Genomic DNA, 27,882 nt, shown 5'->3' with positions numbered 1-27,882 from the left:
ACAAATAAAATCTCATTAACCTCACTGTACTTTGAATGAGGCCTCCTATGACTGACCACAGTGTAAGAGAGAGACATTCACTACTCATGTTACTTGCCTCTTTTGTGGGCTGGTTCGGAGACAGTCCTTGTGTCAAGTATACATCTTACCCTTTGCAGAATGGCTATCGTCTTGGAAAAGGGGAGTTCAGAAGGGATCCCTTGGGTTGCCTAGAACACCCAGGACTTCTTAGACCTCCATCTTGGTTAGGAAGGGCTGAGAAGATGCTGTTCTGCTCACCTGCTTTCACTGGATGAATATCTATATCGTGGGATAAAAGAGGCAATTACTGGTGTAATCTCTGTAGTACAGTTGGTCTTCTGAGTATAAGAAAAGGTATTTTTTAACAGTCTTGAAACACATACAATTTTATTTTAAAATATGGTTAAAATGAGAAAAATATGCACCTAATATGTATCAGTCTAACTCGGTATTTTTTAAATTCTGCTTCCCTGCTTGCTGGTTACAGTTTTGCTCCAACTCATATTGCAGTCACAGTATAATGCCAAATAGAAATGTACAGGTATAGTGACTTAGCGGGCAGCTGATATTCTGTCTGAAGTGCAACACGCTCTTGTGAGCTGCACACTATCAAATTTTGCTGTATGTTTTGCAGTCCCTCTCAAAGCCCATTGCTGTGCTTTTTCTACTCTTGTCGTGATGTCCATGCCACAAATACCCGGCAAGGCGGGGCCTTGTCTCTGCGAGGCTGTCAGAGACCTTTCCCACGCGCCAGGGGCTGCCGAACCCCTCACCCAGTTTCCGCATGCCTGTGGTGGGGGCTGGCTCTAGCTACATGCAGGGACTGGGATGAAACTTGCCCAAAGTCCCCCAGACAGCTGAAACCACAGGCTACTTGATTCGATTTTGGCCAACTTTCATTTCAATCTGGATTGCCAAAGAGGGAGGAAAGCAAAGGTGGGGCGAAGGGAAGCGTGCTGGGAGGCAGAGGGCCGAGCTCTCTTGCAGTAACCCCAGAGGGGTTACTCCATCATGAGAAGGACCATGGCCAAAAATAAACATTCACAGGCCTACGCCTAGCTATGGACTGTGACACCAGTTCAGCCAGCCTTGGATTCATCCCTCCCTACTCAGCAGAATGTCCAGGTTTGACTTAAAATTACCTAAAATTAACTCTGTCTCCAAGTGCTCTGCTGAAATAGGGCCTTTCAACTATTGAATGTCTAGAGGTGTTTTATAATTTATAGTAAAAGTGGTGACAGCTAGAATCTTCATTTATTTCCTTTTTTTTTTTTAAATTTTAATAACAACAACAAAAAAAACCGTGCATGATAAAGGTTAAAAAAAATCTCATTATCTGAATTATTTGAATGCTCTAATTCTGTCAATTCCACTACAAGTGCATCTGGTTAAGAGCCACCATCGTGTGCCACTGGTGGCTGAGAGGACCGGATTGTTGCAGTGCACGAGCTGTTTTGCAGGCATCACAAGAAACCAGAATGATTTAGCAGACTCTTGTAATATCCAGCTTCTCATTCACTGACCTTCTCTGGAGAAAATCGGGATTTCTGACTACATGTTCTCATGTTTGAAAAATCTAGACCAATAGAGTTGTTAGTTACAAAAAAATCCCTGAATGTTGTTACTCTTGTTAAAATATTCATTAAAGAATGGCTTGAGGTTTTTTCTTAATTATACTGTTATTAATCTTTGAACTCATTTTAATGGATGTGGCATTATTGTTCTCTAACCAACTGAGCTTATAATTCTATTGCTATATTTGTGGTTGGCCAGGCACAACACATTGTACCACACCAACTTATTTACATTATTTTTTTTTCATTCTATCATTAACAGTCTAATGATTTTTTTTTTTTTGAAGTAAGCAGGAACCCTGTATAACCTGCTGTAGTTGATTTGTGAAGTATAGAGGAGAAATATCACAGGGCAGTAAAGACCTAAGCTTGTGCAAAAAGTGGGGTATGAAATTATGAAGTCAAACTAGCATTCCTCACTGACAGCTTTCCAAAACAAAAAGTTAAATCATTGTTAAAAACACAAAGCGAAATGAACAATTTTGTGGTTGGCTTTTGAATACAGCTGCCTAAAAAATTCATATATGCAGTTTAAAGTAATTACATTAATTATAACACATGTTTCTATTATTACCATAATGACAGTACACATTTTAAAGCGGGCTGAAGATCTGAACCACTTTCTTTTGCTGTTTTTGCTTCAGAGAAAGCTGAGGCTAGTGTAGCCGTCCAATTTGCAGCCATGAGGACGTGGCTGGACATCTTCCCCACGAGCGGAAATTCCCCTCACACCCTTTGTGCCTCTCCCTCTGCTGACCTGGTGGTAGGTGTTCTCAAAATCGCAGTCGCACAGAACCCCCTAGAGGCAGCCTAACAAATTATCACGAGTGGCGATAGGTGCTTAAAAAAATCAGTTGCTTCCAATTGTCGTAACAATTTAACATCCTGTTTTTGTCTTTCCGCAACCTCGGCTCTCTCAGTAGTTCCAAAGCTGCATTCCTACATGTTTTTAACAGGATGCAACAGCCATTTCCTTATTTTGTATGGCTATTTTTATTAGATTACAATTACTTTACATTATGATTGATCAAGGGCTAAAACTCAGCTATTCATTTGATGTTCATATAGTCAAAATATTTCTTTGAAGTTAGAGTTCTTTTTTTTTTTAAATGATTTTCCCTCAATTTTTTAGACAGACTGCTAAATTAATGAACAATCAGTGTAGCGCAGAAGAGCACATACTGTCTGTGTTCTGGGTGTGCACAATCTTTACTGCTTTGCATGAATTGGGCTCACATTAGAAAGAGATGAAATAATTTGAAACTGCATAAAAATTTTTGTTTTATTAAAAGGACACGCTTGCTTTAAAGAGTACATAATGCATTGTATGCACACCTCATTTATTACTCTGTGCTTTTCTGCTGCTGTAAAACTGCTGTCAAAAAAGATCATGCTAGCAAAAATATTCTCAGTTTCTGAGTAAAGCTAAATGAAATCAAATATAAAGTTTGTGATACATTAAATCACAAATATAAATATATTCTTTACAGCCAGCTGTTATCTCTAAATGTGCACATTTTAGAATGGAAACATTTATCCAACATGCTGATTAGCAATTTCAGTTCTGAAAAGCCTGATTACATTTAAGATGCAAAAGATTAAAATGACTAAACAGATAATGTTAATAGTTCATCTTCCTTGATGTTTTTATATGTTTAAAATCACAAAAGTTACACCAGAACTTCTGGCATAGTAAACTCACCAGAAATAGTATGTATGGCTGTAATGTATCTTACAGCAAGTTGTAATCTCTTACAGCCAGTGTTTGAAAGAAAGCCTCTCGCTGAGAATGCATGTCTGTGCTTCTTTTATGATATTTACACACACACGTCTAATTTAAGCTACAAAACTACATAATAGATGGTTGTACTGAAAATGCCCCAAAAGAAAAATGTCATTACCTTAATTACTAATAGAACTCTAACTTCTGTGAAAGTTTGTATTTGTTGTTGATAATTCATTTTTCAACCACTCTTCTGTTCTGTGAATAAAATTAACTAAAAAAAAAAAGGTGGTTTTACATTTCATCTAAGATTGAGTTCTGTGATACAGCTCAATTCTTCCATTTTTTATTTTATATTTCTTTTACATTTGAACATGCAAATGTAGAGGTGAAAATATTACTCGTCTTTTTTTATATGTTGGCAATCAGTGGTTCAAAAGTTCACACAAAACCATATGTCCTAATAATATTTATCTAAATCTAAAATAATATGGATCTGTCAAACAGGATCCCACATGGTAACAAATGATGGAATGCAGGGGAACCCTTAGATTTAGCCTTTTCTTTTTTGTCCAACAAGCTAATGCAATAAGACCAATAATAAAAGGTTGTGTAGTAGGCCAAAAGTCTGTGACAGATAAAAAAGAAATGTTGGAAACCGATGAAGCTTTTGCACAATTAGATTTTTTGAGGCAGTGCTGTAAGGATTGTCCAGGGCCTGTTCAGTTCTGATTGATGGTAAAATCATAACTACATCATATTAGCTGTAGAGTTCACTGACAGGTTACTGCAGATTAATATTGCTACTGCTGTTCACTTACCATCAAACTGGTGGAAATATGAATTGAGCTGCTCCTATAACAAACCCTGCATATTAAGAGGTAGGGTGCTTTACTGAACAATCTCCATTCTGTTATTAGGGAAGGAGATGCAAACAACATTTATCTCCGAGGTATGTAGATATATAGTAACATACTAATTAGTTTTTCCAAAGGACCTTGATGATGCTGACCAGGTAGCAATCATACATGCTTAGTGTTGCTTTGAGGTTTAGTTTGTGATTAAAATGATACTTGCAAATGATAATGAACAATATTTTTCTCTGATTTAAATATCTAATCCCGTGCAAATGGCAACAGCGTGTGATGGATCCATGCTGCTTCTGGAAGGTGAAACGAGGGATATTTGGGGTCCCAGGATGATGGAGGTGCTGCACCCCACCAGACCTGGCTGGAGGTGCAGCACTGGGGTGCACAGCACCCGCAGCCGGCACTCGCGACCCATCGCGGCTGGACAGCTGGGGAAGCCTTGCTCATCCCAGCAGCAGAGGTGATATTGTGTCTGCCTGCAGTCACAGAGAGCCCTGTGGATGTTGTTTCTTTCTTTGTTGATGCTGAGACTTGCTCTGGCAGGCTCTGCTCTCACTAGCACCTCTGGCACTTCCAGGTACCAGCCGATTTTGACCCTCCGCTCCACAAGCCTTGAGAGATGAGCTCCCATTTTCCTCGGAGGAAAACCCAGCTCTGGCCATCCCCTGCACACCCTGTACCTGTTCAATTTCCTCCCTTTACTACTGTCAATGACTGTGACAATTACTGTTGCTTGTCATTCCCAGCTGAGACAAAAGCATACGGACATCGCGTGGTACTCCACATATTTCAGTAAAATCTGCCTAGACCCTCGTATTTCTTTCCTCACAAAACCACAATATATTAGAATTCCTCTGACTAGGGAAAAACACGTAGTTCCATAACAAGCAGGCAGAGTGGTCCAAAAGCCAAAAAAGCCCATTTGATCTGAAAAGGGGTAACAGTGGAGAGGGATCGCTACTGGGTAATTGCAATGAAAGCAAGCTTCCTGCCGCTGGTGTTGGCAACCATGGAAAATAGGAGTGGAGCCTCACTTCTCCTTTGGTCAGCTTGATGAGCTCCTCTGCCTCAGCTTTTCCATCTGTAAAATGAGAATGATCCTTCTTGAGCATGACAAGAAGAAATTCTTTAGTGCTTTGTGGAACTTGGAACAGGAAGTGTACTACTGATGTCCGCAGATATACGAAAACAACTCTCCAAGTGTAACAATAGCATTTGTGATTTTAAAAATGTGGGCATGAATCTTTACTCTAAATCTCAGCTGAGTAAAATGTATTTTTGTCAAGGAGACATGATTTTTTTTTTTATGGTAGGTACTCTGTGATTCATGAGTCAACATGCTATACAAATACCAGAAGGCATAAGTGAGTTATAGACATTTCTCCAGAGTGGCACAGCAGTTCTCCATTACCCAATTCAGTTAAAATATCCTATTTATCATGCTATTTTTTTTTTTTAATGGATGGATCCTGCAATTTTTAGCTAAGTGAAAAATCCGTGCGAGGGAACATGATCTTTGGCTGGAAATGAGTTTGTATAAGAATTACAACTTAAGTTATAAAAAAAATTCAAGGAAATGATATGTAATAGTCTCACTGTAAATTATGCGTCTTCAGTGGCATTTAATAGCCTTTCATTTCTATCAGTTATTCATTTATTTTACAAGACGCTGAGATCCTTATGTCTAGGTACTTTTCAATACTATTTCTCTTTGATACAAGTACCAGTTAAATTAAAGTCTATCATCCTTTTAGAAAAGCTTTGGATGAATTTGAGGATATCGGTGGTTAGCAAATTTGTAGTAATACTGTTTATTGAAAAATACCTATCTGACGATCTGAAAAATATTTGGCAGATATGCAAAATGTTTCAATGAGAAAAATAAGTTTTGGAACAGAATTGCTACTTCAATACCACCACTGTCACCATCACCCCCCCCCCCCCCAAAAAAAAAAAAAAGGCAAAAAAAAATAATAATCCAGTATGCAGCCGGGAGTTGATGTACCTACCTGTGACCTGGGAGACCCAGGTTCAAGTCCTTCCAGGAATTTGAACCTGGGCTTTCCCCATTCAGGTAAGTACCCTGGCAATGAGTCATGTTTAGAACATGCTTCTGTTTTTTTTTTTTTTTTAATGTCAGAATATTTTCCTGGGCAAGATGAGAATTCTTTGGGGACTCCTGAAATTTTCCAGCACGGATTAAACCATTCCTTTGACACACTGCTCTGCAGCACATATTTTTGGAAGTTTTTAGGAGACTGGATAAGATTTGAGTCACTCAGAAGCTAAATGGATCACAGGGACAAATTTAGTCATGACATCAATTCAATGACTTCCAAGTTGCTCTAATAACCAGCAGAGTTGGATTTGGCCAGCAGACAGTATTTATGTAAAAAAGCAACATATTTAGTAAGGAGAAGATCAAATGTTCACAGGGGGTGGGAGGGTGGGGGGAGGAGGACATATGGGGGGGAGCTGGAGAGAAGAGAGGGGAAGACAGAAAGGAAAAGGTCATAGCGTGAAAGGGTGCCGTGAATTCCAAAAGTGTCTAATTAGGTTTCTGGCTGTGGAATTTGCCTTTGCCCCAAGCCAAGAAGCCCAGCTGTTTTACAACAGGGCTTTTGCCTCCTAGCAATGACTGCAGACAATGTGTGACCTAAACTGCAAGTGTATTTATAAGGACAACTTCCTTCACTCTTCACAACAGATTCCATAAAATATGTTCAAATGTTATTTAGAAGGTCACATAACTGCTTCAATTTTTAATGTACTTTTCTTGCTTTTGTTGGGCATCTAAACACAATTTTGAAAAGTCCTAAAAAGAGGGGGATGAATTTCATTAAAGGCACTCCTCTGAACTTGTATGCCATTGGACTATTTTTAAGAAGTGTCATTCTTCAAAATGAAATGTTTGATGGAATATTAAATTTGATGAATCATTGCCAGTTTCCATGTTTGTTAGCTTTTATATACCACATTAAAGCATTCATTAATAAAGTGTCACACAACACTGCTTTGATTGAGTCCTAAAAGGTTAATGACTTGATACAGGCTGGTATTCTGAGCTTTACTGTTTGCAGGCGGTTTGTGGTGAATGTGAAGTGCTTTGAAATTGTAACAAAGAGAAATCTTTTATTTTTTCTCTATTTCAAGTCCAGATAGCATTCTCAACCAATCTGGATGCACAAGATGAACTAGACTTATCACCATTAAACTACAATAATTAAACAACAGGAGGTACAGTTGTGAGGAGCAGGGGCTTTGTTTTGCTTTGTTTTTCCTTACATGACGTATTCAAATTTAATAGTAAAAAATGACTCTTCAGGGGATGGGGGCATAGGATATATCCTAAACTGATGCTGTCCGTCTACATCTATTTGTATCTTTAAGCCACCTTGCCAATCTTTTTTGGGGGGGACTGCAGCTATGTTTCCTCCATTTTGAAAGTAATTAGTCAGTCCAGAATTGTTCCCTATTTTCAGATATGCCAAATATTTTTGAAATTGTCAGAAGCTTTCAGAAAGTATGACTGCTGTGGACACATCCATGAGATTAGTCTTTGAACTAGCCAGAATGCAGTCTGGAGGCATGACCGCGATTTTGCCCAGAGCCCTCTTGGTAATGGCCAAGCTGCGTAGACCTGGTCAAGTCCAGACATTTCTATATGCTTAGGAAGTGCTGCATATACGTCACCTGAAAAGTCCACAGCTGAATTGGCAGTATGGGCAGCAAAAAGAAGGGAAATAACATTTCCAAAGTCTGTCCTCTTAACTACACAGTGTCCAGATTTTGTGAAATTTGAACTTTCTTGAGATGGAAATAAGCTTCTTGACAAAGTCATGTGTGAAGTTAATTTTTTTAAGATAGTATTGAGGTTCTGCTCTGAGGGGAGTAGTTAGTAAAACAAATGACTCTAACTGTTTTTGTATGGAAGACAAATCAAAGCATTTCCATGAAGTACCAGGGGTGACCTGCTGTAACTTAACCATTTCCTGAGCAAATACAAGCTGTTCTATTGGGTAGAGGATAGTTCCCATGTTAGCCATTGTACAGAGAAAAATAAAAGTTCATATAAAAGAGCCCACCAACGGTTATATGGCTGCAATTGTTTCCAAACTGAAACAACTTAGTATCTGTTTATGATTGTCAGTATCATGTTATATTGTTCTTGTAGAATCCATAAAACCTAAAAGTCTGCAGTATTGCCACTAAACATCCAGCAGCGGCGGCCGGGAGATTTCAGAGCAAATGCTTTTAAAAAGAGGCGAGGTAAAAGCAAAAGTTAATAAAAAGTTGACCTTGATTTAGTTTACCATCTTAATCTAATTTTGATGAGGTTCTTCATTTGAGCGTTAAAAGACAAAGAGCCAAATACAAGCTGATGAGTTTAAGGTTTTTAAAGTTTGTGTCCAATAAATGTTTCTTTCTTTTATTCAAGGACTGGAGTTGAGAAGGAAGAAGAAGTAAATCTGAATTCCAACTTTCTCACCGTAGCTCATGTTTCCACAGCTCAGACTGTTATCCTTTCATTTTCTCAGCCATTCAGATGTACAGCATGCTATCATATTAACACTACTCAGACAAGGATATTCATTTGCATTTTCATAGTCACTTCCTTCGCATTGTGTTTAACAAGTGATGCAGAAAACGAATGGGCAAAGATGTGGTTCTCCACTCAACAAAACTATCCCTTGGAAGAAGCTACAAAATAGTTCAGTCTCTTGGAAGACAGATGTTGTCAGCCAATGCAAATATAAATTATTATAATTTTCAAGTAATGCCAAAGTGTTCTTGCTAATAAAATCGTGGTTCAATCAAAAGCATGACTGAGAAACAATGATATTTGAACTTGAAAGAAAGCTGATGGAAAGATAAATAGAAGAATCATGTGTTGGTAAATCGGAGGTATTGTCAAGTACTCGTACTGGCTAATTGCAGTCGTTTCTTCCTGGCTGATTTCAGCAGTTTCAGATTTCTCTGTGTGTGGGAGAAATGCCCATTATTTCTAGCAGTGCAAACATTAACACATTTACAGTAAGATACAGACAATCTGTTCACAAGGAGCACGTATACCACATGGGTATCTGCAATCCACAAACCTTTCTGTAGGAGCATGCTGCTGCCGACAACAACAATGAGAGAGAAAGAGGGAAAGAGAGAAAAAAAGAGCACATCATCTGGTTAATCCTGTCTCAAAGATACTTCAAAGCAAATTATGCAGAGTAGCTCTTATCATCTGCAGCTGCTTAGTAGGAATGCCATGTGAGCAACACAGTTTGCAAGATAATGGATTTATGTCTAGCAGGAACTCAAACGTGTGATGACTTCATGCAGATTCTGCTAGGAATCATGTTGTAAATATTTTTTCCCATCCCAACAGTGTCATATGAAAACACTGAAAATTGTATGTTTGAAGACCATATCAGATGAGACAGGGAATGCAGATGAGAGGGAGCTTTATTTCAAGGACAGATTGCATTAGGAATGATTCCTTTTAGAGTTGTCCTTGCCAGAAGCAAAACTCTTAGCTTCCTTGATTCAGAAATAAGGGGCACATCCTCACATGGGGTAACTGCCATTGTTCCCTTAAAGCCAACACTGAGATAGTAATTTATGATTTGCCCCATGTACTGATGAGTCTGATAGATGAGTTTATATTGCTTGCTCATAAACAAACCCATTTTTTTTCCAGTTCTCAAATTAGGACTCTGTACACTCACAGGCACACAGAAAATGAAAGAGAAAAATAATCACACTTGCTGAGCTTGAAAAACTCAGCACTTCCTCTTTTAAACCAGTTGTTTTGTCTCTCATAATAATTTCATATTTTATTATCCTTGCCTACAGTGGTCTTTTACCATGTCTGTATAAAACTCATTTCTAATGGTCTCAAAGGACATGCTTGGTATTTCCAAAACAAAACAAAATTAAAACATACACCCAGAAACCACACACATGCACATGCATTCCTGAAGTATAACAGTGCTGAAGGCTTGATGTGAAGCCTGTGGAGGTTTCAGTGTGGGATCTGGGCCGTGATGACTGACAGACGGGGCTACCGGTGCTGTGACTGCTGAACAGCAGCTGAGCCTCCCGCCCGCACACTGGCTGCTCCAGTCAGCAGCACTGGTGGGGTAATTCGGAGGGATGTTCGGCCTCTGCGGGGATGGTCCTGGGATGGCCTCATCTGGCTGCCATCACTGGTGAGACGCAGACCCCAGGGGGGATAATATTGCTCAGCCCAACAGCAGGCTTTAGAAAGAGGAAGACTAAAATGGGCTTGTGGGGGGAGAAAAGCCCTAGATATTTTCTTAGCTAATTGTTTGTTTTTATAAGCTTATGGAAAGAGGAGAAGTGATTTGACAATGTAAATGGCAAAATATGTGGAATGAGCTGAAGGACTCAACAGTAGGAACTCTGCTGAATTGTTGTGACTGAGTATTATTGTCGTGCTGTAGCAGCACTCAGAGCCCTGACCTGGGCTCACACTCCCATTCCTGTACCAGGAACAATACAGGCACAAAACACCTACTTCACAGAGCTTCCAATTTTAATTAATCTGTCATATTTCAGTGGGGGTGGTGGTGTACACATACAGCATGCACATGTGCAGCATGTATATGCGCACACACACATGCAGCCTGCACACACTCACACATCCAGCACACACACGTCCAGCACACGCACGCAGCCTGCATACGCACTGCCTCATTCATGTGTCCTGGCATGCAGATAACAAATTAGTAGGTATATCACTATGCGTTTTCATTTCCTCATACACTATCTTGAGCCATCCTACACGTATTACATATGCTTGGGTCACAGAAGGGTTAGGGACATAACTATTGGATCCCAAGGGACAGATGGAGCAGAGCCAGAATAATCTCTGAATCCAGATCTTTACTGTTACCCTCTGATCACGAAAAGCTCAGTGAGCTCGGAACGGACACTTTCATCCAGCAGCTGTTTGCACATCAGAGGCAAAATGTCTACATCAAATCTGAGAGAACAATTTTTCATGCAGCTCAAAGCAGGTAGGGAACTAGAGTCCTTGTTCTGTCTGGGCAGCAGCCCCAAAAGAGCAGCTCAAGTTTTCTGTGCAGGCTGCTAGAGGTGTGGGTCTACAGAGCTCCTCCAGGGCACAGATTGTCTTCTTCCCTCCTTTTCTCATGTGTTTGTGCAGGTCTCAGCACAAAGGAAGTCCCATCAGAGCAGAGCACTAGAATTATATAAATGCTTCGTGCTGTTACTATAAATAGTGGCGTATATCCTTATACACTCCTGCCCCTCCCCATGGCAGTTCTGGCCATAAACTCAGGCGGTCTGAACTCAGAAGTGTAGCCGTGGAATTGCACCCTATGCATTTGCTCTTTCTGACATAAGAGCTGTATTCTCTCCCACGGGCTGGTGTCTTCCTTTTTTCTCTGTAGGAAACTCAAAGTGCTTCTGTTTTACAGATCTCTTTCAGGCATGATTAAATTGGCCTGAAAGGAATGGGATTTAACTGAAAGAGCACCAACTGGTACTTTTTAACCATGCCCAGGAATCCGTGCTTTGTAAATAACAACTGGTGAGCCCATCACTGTGCTCAGCCAGAACTTCACCAGATGAACTTCGAGCTAAAAGCACGCCTTTATCACACTATGTTTAAAGGATAGAAGGCATGTCTTTTAGAAATAATACCTTTTTCCTTTCCCCAATCTGCTTCTTTTCCATAATTGGCCCTTGTAAGTAGCTGTGTGAACTTTAGTGACAAGGCATGAGAATCAGTTACGCTGCCCTATAACACCCACTTATTTATCTTCACTCTTTTTCTACACAGCTTTTTTTTTCTTTTTTCTTTTTTTTTCCCCCTCTCTTTCTTTAATTTAATACATTCTAAGGACTTTCATATCAGTCCTGAGTAGTTCAGGGTGCAAACCCTAAGTAGCACTTTCTGCATCAGATGCAGATTCTGTCTGAGGGAGGGAATCTCTTTTGGAAAGATGCAGCCTTGATTTAAAGACTTCAAATGATCTACCACATCCTGCGGTAGGTTGTTCCAATGATTAATGGCCCATGCTGGAGAAAGTACTGCAGCTTCCAACCATTGGATCTTACTGTGCCTTTTTCTGTTCGACTAAATAGCCATTTGTTATCAGAAATCTCTCTTCCTTATGTAGATACCTGCAGACTTTGATTAAGTCACCTTTTAACTCTTGGATAACCTTAAGAGATTAAGGCATGTTTTCCTGACTTGTTTTCTTTGAATACTTTTTTTAAAAAACCTTTTCCTAGCTTCATAATATACATCAAGAACTGACCCAATATCCCTGCTAACACTTTCACTTACACTAAATGCTCTGATGCTGCATTTAAGCTCAGACTTCTGCCATCTTTGGTACGCCTGTGCCTGCCTTGTACCACACCAGTGCTGACCTGGCATTGCTGACCGGAGTTCCCAGCTTGACTTCAGCCCTGCCTCAGCCCTATGGACTTGTCTGGGATCCGCAGACTTCTGGCTGGCAGTGGTTGCTGCCCCTGGACCTGCTCTGCTCTGCTTGTCTGGGTGCTGTGTCTCTGCCCCTGCATCGCTGCCACCCTCAGCTATGGAACAGGAGGGTTGGTGTCTGCTGGACCTCAATGGGGGAAGGTGGCTTTCAGTTGCCAGTTACTTATTATTGGCTGTTTGCTGATTTTAGTCCATTTAGTGTGTACATGTTGCTTTATCAATGGAACTTGCCATTTCACCCAAAAAACTAAGATCAGATTTGCTTGAAAAGACCTGGTTCCCTGGAAGTGTGCAGAGAGGAATGCTCTACCACCATCATTTCATTATTTACTACTTGCCTCCAATATTAAGCTTCCAAGACATGGATGATGGCTCTATTCAGATTAATAGGCTGAATGCCTATTAGTCATCATGTTTACCATTTTAAAACATTTGCATGACCTTAGCCTCTTTTATAGTCCTCTTAGACTCTTCCAGCTTTTCAAAAAGTCAGTGTGTGTAGATCAGAGTGTTCCCTGGCAAGCTGCTTTCATACTCCTGAGTAAAAGTTGGCCAGGGCAGTCTATTTGCTGCCGGGTAATATTTCTCTGCTGGTGGATGGGACAAGAAGAGGCTGCACAGCCACTGTGGGAACTATGAGCACTCACATACTCAGCAGCACTGGAGGGAGAAGGACTTTAAAAGGAGTTAAAATATTTGCAGGAAGATTAAAAGATCAGATTTTCCATTATTCTGCTCTGCAACCAGGACAGAGGAGTAGCCCTGGCTGTAAGCCCTCCCAGTATTATGCATATTAAATACCACCTCCATTGAACTTGTCTAATTTATGCCTTGCTTCATCATCCCGGCCCAAGCCTCATCTAGAATTACCACCCAGGCCATGCTCCCCAAGCCCCTTTGCTGAGAAGCTGGAAGCTGCCGCCAGCTCTGGAACAGGCACCAGGAGACCAGGAGCTGCCGTCCCACCGCTGGGGCAGGCACAAAGCAGCCTTAGTGCTAACAGCAGCACCTCGCTGCTCTGAAAGCTCCTCAGTTCTCACAGCTGAGCAGGCCATGCCCCAGAGCTGCAAAGTCTGCATCTTGCAGAAACATTTTCATTCGTATTCTAGTGCAAAAGCTGGAGAATGAACTTTACTTTTTTTTTTCTTTTTTTTTCTTAACAAAGGAAAGCACAGTAAAGCTGGCCCCAGAGTGAGCAATTACTGGTGAAAGAGCAATTGTGTTATGAGCTACCAGACATGGGTAAGTGGTCAAAGTAATCCAGATGAGTCTCAAAAAAAAAAAAAAAAAAAAGGCTGAGATATAATTGAAGTGACCCTTAGTGATACATGGGCAAAACATTTTAAGTTTTTCTTTGTTTTACTTGGGAATACTTTCTGGAAAGATAAATGTAGAATTTTCATAATATTTTAGATGAACTGTACCAATGAGCCATCTGCCATTTTTAAAGTACACTATGACAAGCTAAAGGTACCCTTTTCAATCTGCAACCAAAATTTCATATCTCTGTACAATTCTTCTTGTGCTTCACTCATCGTTTTCCCCATGCAGAACTTAGTATTTGCATCAGCTTATTGGACTGTGCCAGTGAGAAAAACAAAGGCAAAGGGAAACGAGGTAACATTCCTAATAACTCCCGTCTTAGAACAAGATCCCAGCAGTGCACTGTAGTAAAGACCCTCCCATGGTGGGAGTTTGTGCTTCTGCTGGGATATAGCACTTGCTGTGTCTGGGTTAAAGCAGAGCCCCATTGAAGTCAATGGGAGGTTTGTGCTAGAGTGTATTTTGTGTGCTCTCACTTGGGCAAATGTCCACCTCGGGCTACAGCAGAAACAGAATCACCACATTTGTTTTCACTTCTGACCTGCTGAAAGTAGGATTATATTACTTGTATATTTCATTTTGATTATTTTTCCCCTGATTTAAACAAAGATACTACTGTGTTATAATCTGATACCAAGCACTGTGCAAGAGCTGGGGAAGTCAATTATAACTGAAATTGCAGACTTCGTTTACTGTTGCCTTGCCTTTAACTCAATGTTTTTCTTCATAGGCAATCAAGATATAATTTCATGTCTTCAGCTTGTACTTCTGCGTCTCATGACACAAGCAGTATCACTGCTGACTTTGAATTCTCAGATTGTTCTTATGTCGTGCTACTTCCTTCATGTTATTTAACTCAATTTTTCTCATATCGCATAGGAAAAACGAACATCATTTCTAACAGGTTGTCAACGAGCGGAGCAGAACTGAGCTTGCTGAGACTTTGCAGACCAACCTTGCAAAATGTTTTTATTATTGTTTTGCTCAGATAATCCAAGGACCCAGAAAGACTCTTCCAGTGACTGGCTAAATCTGATTTTTGTTTGTGACCAGCATGAATGCTGACCTTTGCCTTCTTGGCTGATCTTTGCATCTCCAAGAAGGTTCACGGAGAGGTCAGCACGGCACCGACTTCCTCTGTGTGCGCGTGTGCAGGGACACCCCTCTGCCACCGAGCCATCAAAGGGCTGGCCTTGCCCACTGACAGCTTCAGGTTCATTTTTGTGGAAATCTGGACCCACTTATACCAACAGCAACAGAAGTCTGGCAGGTGAAAGGGCACATCCTTTTTTATTTACTCAGCACCCTTGCTGGCCTTACTTTTCACTGGCGATCGCTCCCTTCTTAGCATGAAAGTTTTGTCTCAGCTCAGATACATCCTTAGCTCAAGGGACTGGTGCTACATATCGTGCCCGATTTTGTAAAAATGTGACTAGAGACAACTACAGTAGAAACAGCTAACCTGTTTCCTTTTCCTTAAATACACTCATATTAAAGAGGATGAGTTCTTTCCTTAGATTGTCTTGGTGTAGGTGCATAAGAGAAATAAAAATGATTTCTTGTGCGTTCTTCAGCTGATTCCTTTCACAGATAAGCTCAGTGCTGCTTGTCACCACAAAGGAGGGCTATGAATCTCGTGAAAGCCACACTGCTGACACCGTTGACTACGCAGGCATCCACTTCCCAATCAGACAGCAGAAAGCAGCACCGTTAGAGGGCTTTAAATCTCTGCTCAGGAACTGTATCTATTTACAAACAGCAAGAATAGCCCTGAAATTGTGAAAAATGCACTCGAGTCATATTTAGAATGATTGGATGTGGGGGATATAACAATACTTTTCAAGACTGTAAGCACTGCGTATATTCATATCTTGTGCTATTTATCTTGCAGATATACAGCACTGGAAGTTGCTGGCTGCAAGCTGGTGAGCTTGTAGCAGGGAGAAGGAAAGATCTCTCCGTTTGTCACTGGCCGTATATCACCACAGCTGTGCCCTTTGATTACACAGAGGGCTCCTCCAGCCATTAATAATAGGAAACACTTTTTGTCTGGTGAATGCATCTCAGTGCCGTCCTCTAACACCTAGGCTTTTCAGTAAGGTAGAAAAGGTAAATTAAAGATGGAGCTTGTTCATTTTACATTTACACTTGATGCGTAAACAAGGATAACCTTTGTTTGCCTCAGAAAAGAAAATATGCCATTCCTTTTCCTACCATCACAGTGACTGTTTCTTACAGAAACAATATAGCACTGCCAATTACAACTTGCCGAGGAAGTGACACTAATGAATCACAATAATGCTGCCACAGCATCATGGAGAGTACTGTGACGCCAGCCTTCCAGATTAATTGCATCACGTAGAATAGCACAGCCACATCTGCTGGCCAGGTGTATCAGTGTAAAAGATTTTCCTAGAAAAGCAGAGCTTAGAAGAAATCGATACATAGGCTGAATGAAGCCATTGGTATGAATGCTGCCTTGCCAAAATTAGATCGCTATCTGGAATTGTCACAAGTAATGGATGTTAAAATTGGAAAAGTCTAAAATGGTGTAAATCGTTTAGCGCCAGAGAGCACTACAAAAGGCATTACAAGCTTGATCTGCAAAATGAATCAAAATTAATGTTAAGCTTGTGTGGTGTGCTGTTGCTCTTGCCTCTTGCAGCACAGTGCACCTGAGCTGCTCCGGAGAGGTGCCTGCAGTCAGTGGGGCGTGGAGGCTCCCTGGATCTGGCCTACCTCGGTCCTTTCTTATAGCATCTTTGGCACAATAGGACCATTCATCTTAACACTGGTTTTAGCCATGTGTCAAAACAAGGTTTGGGATGGTTTGTTTTAACCATCCCAATTTTATATTTAAAACTGATTTGGGAGGGACTTAGGGTAGCAAAAGAAAAAAAGAAAAAAGCAACCCCAAGCCCTTCCAATGCAAAGCCTGCTCTTCCTGAACACTGTTTCAAGTTCCCTGCTCTTGTGTTGCCAGAAGCAGCCATCTCATCAGTAAGGCAGTAAGGCCACAGCTAGACTTGCGCTGTAGGAAAGGATTCTGCAAAATGCAGTTGTTTTGGAGGAATTCCAAATATCACACAGAAAGGTATCAATCCTGTCCTGCATTTATCCCAAAGCGGTGCCCTCTATTTATATTTTGGTAGAACCCACAGTTGCTTCATTGATGGTCTTGTGACTACGATATGTTCCTCTTAAATCTGTACTGACAACTTACTTAGGTCACGGAGTCAGAGTTTAATTTCCTCAGGTTAGATTTATTCCCTCAAGCCATAAAGAAATAAGAAAGCGCATGCTTGTTGCTGACTCAAACACAGAGCTGAAAACCTCCAAGGCGGAGGCTTTGGCTTGCATGCTGCTCCTCTTTTTTCAGCCTCAGGTCCCTGCTTCACCATTTGAGGATTTGGAAGCTGACCCAAGCATGGGGCACACTGTGGCCTCGGCGGCAGACCTGTGCATGCCTCGCTGCCTCCCTGGGCTGTGAGGATGGCACGCTGCGTGGCTCCTGTCTGCAGCACGTCACCCTACAGACCGCAGCAACCCTCAGCAAGGCACAGCCTGACTTATGTGAATAACATAATGTACCATAAAGTGTTTTATTTTTATACAGTGCTGTTCTTCCACAGGCATGTAACCTAGCTATCTGTGTGAAAATGTCAGCTATCTGTATGAATACTCAAACAAGAATTAGATGTCATTGATTAAATAAATTTCACAGAGAGAACGTATCGGTCAGCGGAATGTACTTTCCTAAAAATACAGAAGACTACACAAAACTTACTTTTTGCTATTTTTATAGTCTTCCTGCCCCAAATACACTTATTATATTGGTCGCTGAATTTAAATGATGAATTTCTCCGCTTTTAAAGCGAAGAGAAAAAGATCACTAAATTTCTTATCGGGAGATAGTGATAGACTTCTCAAAAAATGCACAGCATCTTGGAAGTTTGGTTTCGTATCACCATTTATATTCCTGAGAAATAGACATGTCTCACATTCTGTAGCAGTGTTTTGTGACATTTGGATTTACAATGTTCAAGTTTAAGTCTCTAGCCCTTTGCAGTCTGTCAAAAACAGCTTCTCCGTCCATTTATTTTTGTCTTCTGCGCTCAGTCTGAATATCTTTTGTAAATTTATACTTGACAACCCTCGTATTTCAGCAGCTGGCTTTGTTTCACAATCTACCTTGCTTGCTCTGTTGCATTAGCTGAAACAACAAATTTAATCCATGATGTCAATAGTAAATTATAGCGGAGAGGTAATATATGCCTGACATCACTAAGGTCAAGGCCATGGTGAAAATATTGCAAATAATAGATCCAAAGGGTCTTCTCGTAGTGGTAGTTGCTTGCTGCTCATTTAATGTTACGAGAAACAGATTAGTGCCGCATACTGCATTATGTTAGCCTTTTAGTTACAGCTGGCATAAACCTCCAGCTAATGTAAGAGTGCTCCCACAACATGAAAAGAGGTTCCAAAGAAGTTTGCTATGTCATTATATTTCATATTTTCTAACTGATAAATAATTAAAACAAGAATTACTTTACTGAAAAGATTCATTTAGAGCATACATTTTCCATTACTCTAACTGTTTGGAGGGGTTGGGGGAAACGTTTATTGCATACCTTACCCAAACTACCTTGCCATTAAAGTATCTAAATTACCTCAGTGAATTCTAAGCACAGAAGTGGTTGATGAATTGCTTTTTGCATAAATGCACTTTCCCTTTGCTAGAACCTAATTTTGTGTATAAATACACACACACACATACACACATGCACACACAAAATAAAGCAGCTACTGAACTCTCTCAAGAAGAAAAATTGAAGCCTGGAATTTTCTCTGTGTAATGAAGTTTTTCTAAACGTTGCTTGTATTATAAGCATCCTTGGACTCTCTGAGGACAAGCCAAAAATGGGTTCTTCTACAATGGCGAAAGAGCAGTTAATGAATCATTTTCTCCTGTGTGAAAGTGCTCATTCCTGTTAATTTATCCATGTTTACAGCCACAGCTTTTTTAATATCAAAATTTGTTTTCAGTTCAAAAGCCCATTTAGTGCCAAAGGGAAAAAAGAAAGAAACAAACAAAAAACAACCAACCAAACAAAAAAAGCCCACACCAAACCAAACCAAACCAAACCAAACCAAACCAAACCAAACCTAGAAAAAAAGACACCATTATTTGTTTTATCTGGCATAAGGAGCATCAACAACCCAGGATTTTCAATCTGCAATTCATCCCTTTAACTTGGCTCTGACGTATTTTCATACCTTAAGAAGAAGGGATGGGCCAAGTTAAAAAAGCTGCAGAATTTACTGGAGTGTGGCTACAACAGCAGGCTTTCCATGTGCCCTGGCTAGAGGCATGCCGTTTGATAAGTTTGCCTCTCAGCAGAGCAGCTTTGCTTTTGGTTCTGTGTTGCTAATGCTGAATGGCGAAAGGCTTGGGCATGTTCTACCTCAAGAAGGTGTGCAGCCCTGTCAGGTGCAGGAACATGTTTGACCCTCCTCAATCAGTCTTAACTATAAATCCCTGTTTTGGAAATAAAGGCATTAGCCACCTCTGCAGGAGCCTTGATCACTATGTGTGTTGCCTATGTTCTTTACTGCTTCATTCAAATCCATGCCAGACTAAAGTGACCAAAAGTTATTTGTCACTGCAGCCAGTGCTCTACATGCAATGAGTCGATGGGTTTGGTTCTGTTCCTGTTGGTCATGCATCTGCACTGCTTTTCGCCCATTGTAATACATTTTGTTGATGCCTCTGTTGGTCAAAGCAGCAAAGAAATGAAGTGACAGAATGATGATAATCCTTTCTTGAGGTTGTCTGGCAAAGTTGAGTGAGGCATAGTCACAGCAGGGAATTACTTGAAATTGTGCTTTTAACCTCTGAGCTGTTTTTTTCGGGAGGGCAGTTTTCATTACTGATAATCTGGTGATCAGCTTCCTGGAAGGTATTGCTTTAAGGATGTAAATATTAAGAGGAACCCCAAACACTGAAGTTCCTGTGATATTCTCTTATAAGCAAACTAAAACTAGAAAAGGGAATCAGTTGCTCTTGGAACCAATCAGCAGTCTCAGTATGGGCTGCTTTGATAGCTATTTAATCTCACCCATAAAAGAAGTTTAAATAATGTTGTTATGTGCCGATGCTCTTAGCACTTGCTTTGGTGCATGATGTATGGCTAGTGTCTGCTCCAAGAATCAACAAATGTGCATTATTCCATTAGCAATTTTCTGTTTTCTACAAAGCTTTACAATTTATTAGTGTTATTTATGTTAATGTACTACTGCCTTATTTTACATATTTATAATATCTTCTTTCCTCTGCCGTGAAAAGCAATGAAAGGTTTAAGTATTGCAGCTCGGCTCAGCTTACATAACATTTGCTAATATTCTTTCCAAAAGCAGTGTCATAAGAGAGTCCTTTCTGAGCCTGGAACTGCTGTTTTAACTTACTGAAACTCTTACTGACATCAAAACAAGACCGAGGATTTTCCAATCCTCTGCACCTTCTTCCCTGCTGTTTTTCAGAAAGGATGAGAAACTCCAGCTGCATGAGTAGAGATGACCTTTTTCCAGTAAAATCTGGGAAAAGCGTAGGAAGAGGAAGAACATCAACAAAAGGTTTCTTGCCTTGAAGATGTGGATAAGAATGTTTCAGTAGGAGGAGGAACTCATTGGAAGCAATGTGGTAGAGTCCTGCAGGGTTTCTAAATGCTTATTTATTCAGCAAAAAGGTAGCTGATATCACTGGTTATCCATCAACTCATTCCTGAACCTGTGTTATGCAACAAGGTATACAACTACTTAGACAAAACTATTTACTTCTGACTGTTTTCCCTTGATTTCCCTAGCAAATGGACCTCAAGGCCAATGACAAATTCTGAACATTGTCAACATCATGGCTACCTGATAGATTACCTAAATATGTCAGATTTCCTAAATATATCATTTCAAGGCGTCTCCGTTACACCTACCACATTAGCTCTGCCTGTACAAGTAATTTACCTCAATGATGTCACTCTGGGCAAATGCAAACAAAGGTAACATGTTACTGATTTTTTTTTTTTAATATATATATATTTATATAAATATATATTATTTTGGGTTTTGACTGTATTAGGTCAATACTAGAGCATGGCTAGTTTCATCTCTGCCCAGCATCACAATTCAAGAGTATGTGTGTGAGGTGATGAGAGACAGTTTAATATTTCAGGATGCAAATCATTTGTTGGTTCCCCATATGTAATTTCACTTTATATTTTTAGCAATGCTTATGTACCCTAACCAAATCTAATCAATGTTTTTGGACAGATTCTACTCATTTAACTAAATGTTACCTCAGCACGGGCTGAAGCTCATTAGTATCTAATGTCCGTTAGGTGGCCTGTGTGTAGAGAGGTATCAGGGCTGATGTATTTCCGGATATTTTATTGAATTTTCAGACATTTCTAGTTGCACAAATGCTCTTGTGGGTGGGCATGTCCCTGAAAACAATGACAGAGAAAGAACATATTTTATTAAATATGTTAATACACTATTTTGGACACATATCTGCTTTACCTGTAAAACAGTTTCAAATGCCTTTTGATTAGCCGCAGACCATATCTGACTTCCCCTGTTCTGCCCCTACAATGTCACTCAGCTTAAGCCACATCAGTTCCTAAATCCCTGTGTGAAACAGTGATGAAGTATGCCATACATATGACAACCCCTTATTAACTAGAAATTCATAGAATCATAGAATCATAGAATATCCCGAGTTGGAAGGGACCCATAAGGATCATCAAGTCCAACCCCTGGCACCGCACAGGTCTGCCCAAAAGTTTAGACCATGTGACTAAGTGCACAGTCCAATCTCTTCTTAAATTCAGACAGGCTTGGTGCAGTGACTGCTTCACTGGGGAGCCTGTTCCAGTGTGCGACCACCCTCTCGGTGAAGAACCTCTTCCTGATGTCCAGCCTAAACTTCCCCTGCCTCAGCTTCACACCGTTCCCACGGGTCCTGTCACTGGTGATAACAGAGAATAGGTCACCTGCCTCTCCACTCCCTCTCGCGAGGAAGTTGTAGACTGCGATGAGGTCCCCCCTCAGCCTCCTCTTCTCCAGGCTGAACAGGACCAGTGACCTCAGCCGCTCCTCATACGTCTTCCCCTCTAGGCCCTTCACCATCTTCGTCGCCCTCCTCTGGACACTCTCCAACAGTTTCACGTCCTTTTTGTGCTGTGGTGCCCAGAACTGCACACAGTACTTGTGAGGCCGCACCAGCGCAGAGTAGAGCGGGACAATCACTTCCCTCGACCGACTAGCAGTGCCGTGCTTGATGCACCCCAGGGTACGGTTGGCCCTCCTGGCTGCCAGGGCACACTGCTGGCTCATATTCAGCTTGCTGTCAACCACAACCCCCAGATCCCTCTCTGCGGGGCTGCTCTCCAGTGTCTCATCGCCCAGTCTGTATGTATAGCCAGGGTTGTCCCGTCCCACATGCAGGACCCGGCACTTGCTTTTGTTAAACTTCATGTGGTTGGTGATCGCCCAGCTCTCCAATCTGTCCAGATCTCTCTGCAAGGCCTTTCCACCCTCATCCGAGTCCACAACTCCTCCAAGTTTAGTGTCGTCGGCTAATTTGCTCAGAACACCTTCTAGTCCTACATCCAAATCATTTATAGAAACATTGAACAGGACTGGCCCTAAAATGGAGTCTTGAGAGACCCCACTGGTGACCATCCGCCAGCCAGATGTGGCCTCATTTACCACAACCCTTTGAGCCCTGCCCATCAGCCAATTGCTCACCCATCGTATGATGGTTTTGTTTAGTTGTATGCTGGACAATTTGTCCAGTAGGATCCTATGGGAAACCGTGTCAAAAGCTTTGCTGAAGTCCAGAAAGATCACATCAGCTGGTTTCCCTTGATTGACTAGATGGGTGATCTTATCATAAAAGGAAATCAAATTTGTTAGGCACGACCTACCCCTCATGAACCCATGTTGGCTGGGACCAATGACTGCATTGTCCCCCAGGTGCGCTTCAATAACTTCAAGGATCATCCTCTCCATAATTTTACCAGGCACTGATGTGAGACTGACAGGCCTGTAATTGCTAGGGTCTTCTTTCTTACCCTTCTTGAAAATTGGCACAACATTTGCCAGCTTCCAGTCCAATGGGACCTCACCAGATTCCCAAGATCGTTGAAAAATAATTGAGAGAGGTCCTGCAATGACATCTGCCAGCTCTTTAAGCACCCTGGGATGAATGCCATCCGGACCCATGGACTTGCATGGATCCAGGTGGAGCAGCAAATCCCACACACGTTCAGGGTTGGTTGGGAGTTTGTCATTCCCACCGTCATGGTCCTCCAGCTCAGGGTACCCTGGGTCCCTGCAGGACAACAATTGCAACAATTGCATCAACGCTGACAACTCTCTTTGTACAGGCCACCTTACAGACATAATGAGTTTCAGGCTCTGCTGAGGGTCATTGATTCACCTCAGTGACAGAGAGCTGTGCCCTTTTTTCAATGCCCCAAACATTCCCAGTTCCAGAAAGCACCTGTGGACCCTCGTTCAATGGCATCCAACACATTTTCACTAATTTGTCTTTTCAATGGATTTCATTATTATTCTTGGCATTTCTGAAAGCATTTCTCAGATAGAGAAAAATCCTGTCCTTTCCAAGGACATTTCCAAGGCTTTGGACTATTTAGGACTCAATTGATCAGGAGTAATACTTATGTAAAGGTAAATTTCTCTATATCAAAAAATTTAAGAGGGCTAGAGCTTGCAAATGGCACCTAAGCTTCAGTTAACATCAGTTTACTTTTTATTTTTTTTCTGAATGCTCTGAAAGGAGAAACTTCACCTCAAAAATAACAGTTCAGAATCACTCATCTTATGCTACCTAACAATAAAAAGCCTACCATTATGTTGAAACACCCATAATGTTCATGATTTTCCTTTGAATATTGGAAGCCTCTTAAGAGTCCTGATGGGATGTCATACCTGGCCAGGGTTGATGGGATGACAGGGTTTCTTTGATCAGGTAAAATCTGATCTACAACGGTAGAGCAAAATGTTCACCTTTACAGAACAAAAATAATGTCTATGCTGCTGTAATAATGCCACTTCCTATAAAACCTCTGCCACTTTAACTAAATGGGAGCATCTATACCGATTTCAGATGGGTTTGGGATTTCATCTATAATGTCATAGTTGAGATTATTTTAGTTATCCTCCTGGAAAGAAATGCTTTCATAAACTGGCTTAAAAATAATGTTAACAGATCCCATGCAAAAGTTGTTGTTTAATTTCATTTTCAAACTAAAGCTGGGTGTTTAATTCCTATTTGGAGAACTGACTATAAAATGAAGTTTTCTAAGCTGTGACTGTTGGTAGCAACAATGCTAGTCAGAAGCTAGGCACTATTTTGTTCCAAAGGACTTGTGGGTTCCTTCCATTAGAGTCCATCCTCAGAGGTTTTCCTCTGCAAGCAAGCTCTCCCCACCAGGAAGGCTTCTTTTCCAGAAATACTTTCTGAGAGGAAGGCTTTTGTGGTGGGAAATGCCCACCACATAGGGAGATCATAAGACTGCCCTCCGGAGTTCTTCACATCCTTTCACACAAAGAGTGTGCAGATCGATGTTCTTCAGGTGAGATGGATTATCTAAAGTATGGGAAAGGCATCATTTAGTCTGGGAGGTCAGATGCTCCTGAGAGTTCATCTCCATCCCTCCTGAGGTGCCGCAAGAGCTTTGCCTGCCTGACGTGGGGTCTCTCTAGCTACTGCTTATCCTTATCCCAAGTAATGAGGGTCATGGAGCTGAATTCCTCCTTCGTGCCACTGTATTGGCCAGAGGATTTACCCCAAAGGCACATGGCAGTGACAGCAGGCACAGGAGCAGTGGCGGGATTTTCGACTGGGAAAGCAGTGTGCACAAGGATAATACTTTTTGGAAGAGCTTGTATCAGGACCCAGAATGTCAAAGGCTCCTCTATTCACAAGCAAGCCAGTGCCCACACTTATGATTCCTGTCACAGTGCTAGAATATACACAACTGCCCCCATCACACACACTGCAACCTTGCTCCTAGAACTTCCAGTCTCTCCACATGGCAACCTTTCTGAATTAAAAATAAAAATACATCCTTCTAAGGGAAAGAAAATAAGAGTGCTGTTTTCAGCAGAAAACCCAGCTGATTTGAAAATAAATATAGGGAAAATATATAGCAACCAAGAGTAAACTCTGTTTCTCTTCAAACCTGTAAAACTCCAAAAAACAAATAGTCTCAAAATGTGCTCTCTGTCTCTGGTCTTCCAGCAACAAGCTCACTCAGAGCTCAGAACACCGGCAGAAATGAATTACAAGTCAGTTCATGGGGAAAAAAAAAAAAAGGAGTAATTTCTGTCTTGTTTGCAGAACTGTATATCTTGCTAGGACTTGAAAAACACTGCTTTGAATTTCCTATTTAAATTGCTCAAATATCTGGTAACTTCTTCAGGGACATCAAGGAACAAATTAAAATGCTGTTTATGGCCATTGAAACACTCTAAAATCATACACTAATTCTTACAAATATGTTATTCTTATAGATGTAACCGTGTGCAGCTGCTGTAAATCATTATTTGCATTGAAGCAGCCTTAGGGCTGTATCTGAAAGAGGAGACTGAGGAGGGCCTGCTCCAGCTGTGTCTAAGCCTCTTTCAGGTAAGACCCAGATGTGCCTGAGTTTTCTTCCTCCAAGTCCTCATCTTTCTTTGCCCTCATATTGCCACAGCTGAAGGACGCAGCTCCGACGGAGCACTGAGTACCCCAAAGCTGTCTCATCAGGGTTTCTATGTGCCCACTCTTGCCATGTCCCATCAGCTGCTCCAAGGACCAGCCGTGACCTGGACCCTCTTGTGCTAGGAACCACACAAACGCAGAGCAACTTTGAAAATCTGTGTGTTCGTGCTTTACAGCCTTTCGTATTAGATGTTTCACAGATGAAAGGTAGACATCCACAGTGTGCAAGAACCAAGAGAAGGAATAAATACAATGAACTTCAGAAAAAAAAAATCTTTTTTTTTTTTTTTTTTTTCTGTGAGTTCAACATATTTTTTAAATTACCTTAGCACTTTGGAAGGTAGCAAAGCCAGGTGAAGAGGTTCAGACACTTTCCTATGGTAACCTTGATTACGTAAGCAATAGATAACTTGCTGTATCCTTACCAAAAAAAAAAAAAAAGACAAAATACTATTTTGTAGCATATGCATAGGCAAAGTGAGGTTTACATTGCAAAATGCATAACCAAATGCTGAAAGGTTTGATCTTGCTCAGGCATAAAAAAGTAGGCTGTTTCTGATGGCTGGGAAGTTTCTGATTAGATATATTTTGTGCTTATTTCTCAAAATGAGACATTTTCAAGGGAAAATTTCAATAACTCCTTTGTACTGAAAGGTTTCCTAGCTCCATTTTGCTGCTAAAACCAGGGATAAAAGGGAAAGGGGAGACAGAACACAGCCTAGCAGGAAGGCCACACGCTTGAAACAGGAGAGACCTGCCTGGATGTCTCTGCTGTCCTCAAGCCAATCCAAAGGCTCACAGCATGACCTGCAGAATTCCAGATCACATCTATGATCTATTTGATCCACTTATGTGTTCCCTTATTTTTTTTTTCCACTCACAGTTTACAGAGGGTTTTTTTTTTTTTTTTTTGAAGTGCCTTGGTCTTATCCCAGCACAGAAGAGCCAACTGTTACAGACTTTGAAAAGTCTTGTGGGCCCAGAGCAAGGTTTCTTGCCCAGCTCCAGGGGTCATTCCCCTCATCTCTGCATGTGGGGAACTTCCCATGTGCTTTATGCTGGGGCTTCCAGCCGAGAGGTTATCTCCTATACATATAAGCCCGTATTCTGTGAGTTCTCTCTAACATAACTGAGGCAAACATTAGCTCTCTTCACCTGGTCTTCCAAAAACAAAGCAACCCCCCAAGCCTATTTAAAGCATCTCTGTGACCGCAAGAAACAGGTCTGGCCCTTGCCATCCCTGCCCAAGGCCTGGGCATTTAGAGCAGCTTATGATTCAATGGAAGAACACTACAAAAATTCAAGACCCTCCTTATAATATGTACAGGAATTTTCTGCAAAAAGCCTGTAAAATATCTTACATTTTGTTCATCTTGGCATTTGCATCTGCTCTGCTGGCAGAGAGTTCTAATTGTCAGGCACACAATAGGCTGTGCTCTTATCTGTGATTAATAGACATGATCTTTCCAGAATGATAAATGCAGGTAAGTAAAGTCTCCGTGACTGTATCTATGCTACATCATAGATTATCAAAAACCCTACAATGTGGACATGATAATAAGCATCTGTGGTGTCTAAAAGTGCTGGCTAAGAGTTCCTAATGTCTGGAATTTGATTTTTATGATTTTTATGAGGCACTGAAATTCAGTATTTCAGTTTCTTAGCTGTTGCTCAGCTCTCTGTTCTAGTGATTTCCTCTGCGGTCCTCTTCGAGACTGCCTTTAAGCAGAAAGAAGGACCCATTCCCTTTGCAGCAAGACAGCTGGGAGCCGTGGCAGTTGGGTGAAGCATGCACTGTCCCCCCTGTGAATCCTCTTGGGGGTGATGGATTTGGAACAATATATATATATATATATATTTTCATGTAGCAATATTTCAGGAGGCTGAGGACCTCTGAAAGTTGCTGCAGCAATGAACTGCCAACATTAATATATTTCATGCCATCCAATCATGTGGGGGAAAATGGTGGTTGCAACTGACAATCAGTGTGATTAAAAACACCCATTAAAGAGATTAAGAATCTGCAAATGCCATGGTACGTAAGACGCAGAGCACCACACTACTATGCAGATGGCAACATCTGTAGCAGGGAT

General features: G+C 41.1%; 1 protein-coding gene across 5 annotated transcripts in view; it reads right to left on the bottom strand.

Annotated features, from left to right (window-relative positions):
- The window catches only part of LOC308198026 (uncharacterized protein), a 424,888-nt gene that overhangs the window by 125,885 nt on the left and 271,121 nt on the right, over nt 1-27,882 (bottom strand). For 3 of the 5 annotated variants that reach the window (XR_013953536.1, XR_013953537.1, XR_013953538.1), the window contains one exon: nt 98-300. Coding sequence is in view for 1 of the 5 variants with exons in the window: in XM_080599551.1 (XP_080455677.1) it covers nt 280-300 (21 nt within the window). In the remaining 4 variants the exon portion in view is untranslated. Of the gene's footprint in view, nt 1-97; nt 301-5,221; nt 6,613-27,882 lie in introns of those variants that run through there. The other 2 variants (XR_013953539.1, XM_080599551.1) reach the window with 2 other exon arrangements.

The sequence above is a fragment of the Anser brachyrhynchus genome, assembly GCF_964034855.1.
Source record: "Anser brachyrhynchus genome assembly, chromosome: 7".
Lineage (NCBI taxonomy): Eukaryota > Metazoa > Chordata > Aves > Anseriformes > Anatidae > Anser > Anser brachyrhynchus.
The sequence above is the reverse complement of the archived record's forward strand: the minus strand, read 5'-3'. Positions and strand labels throughout refer to the sequence as shown.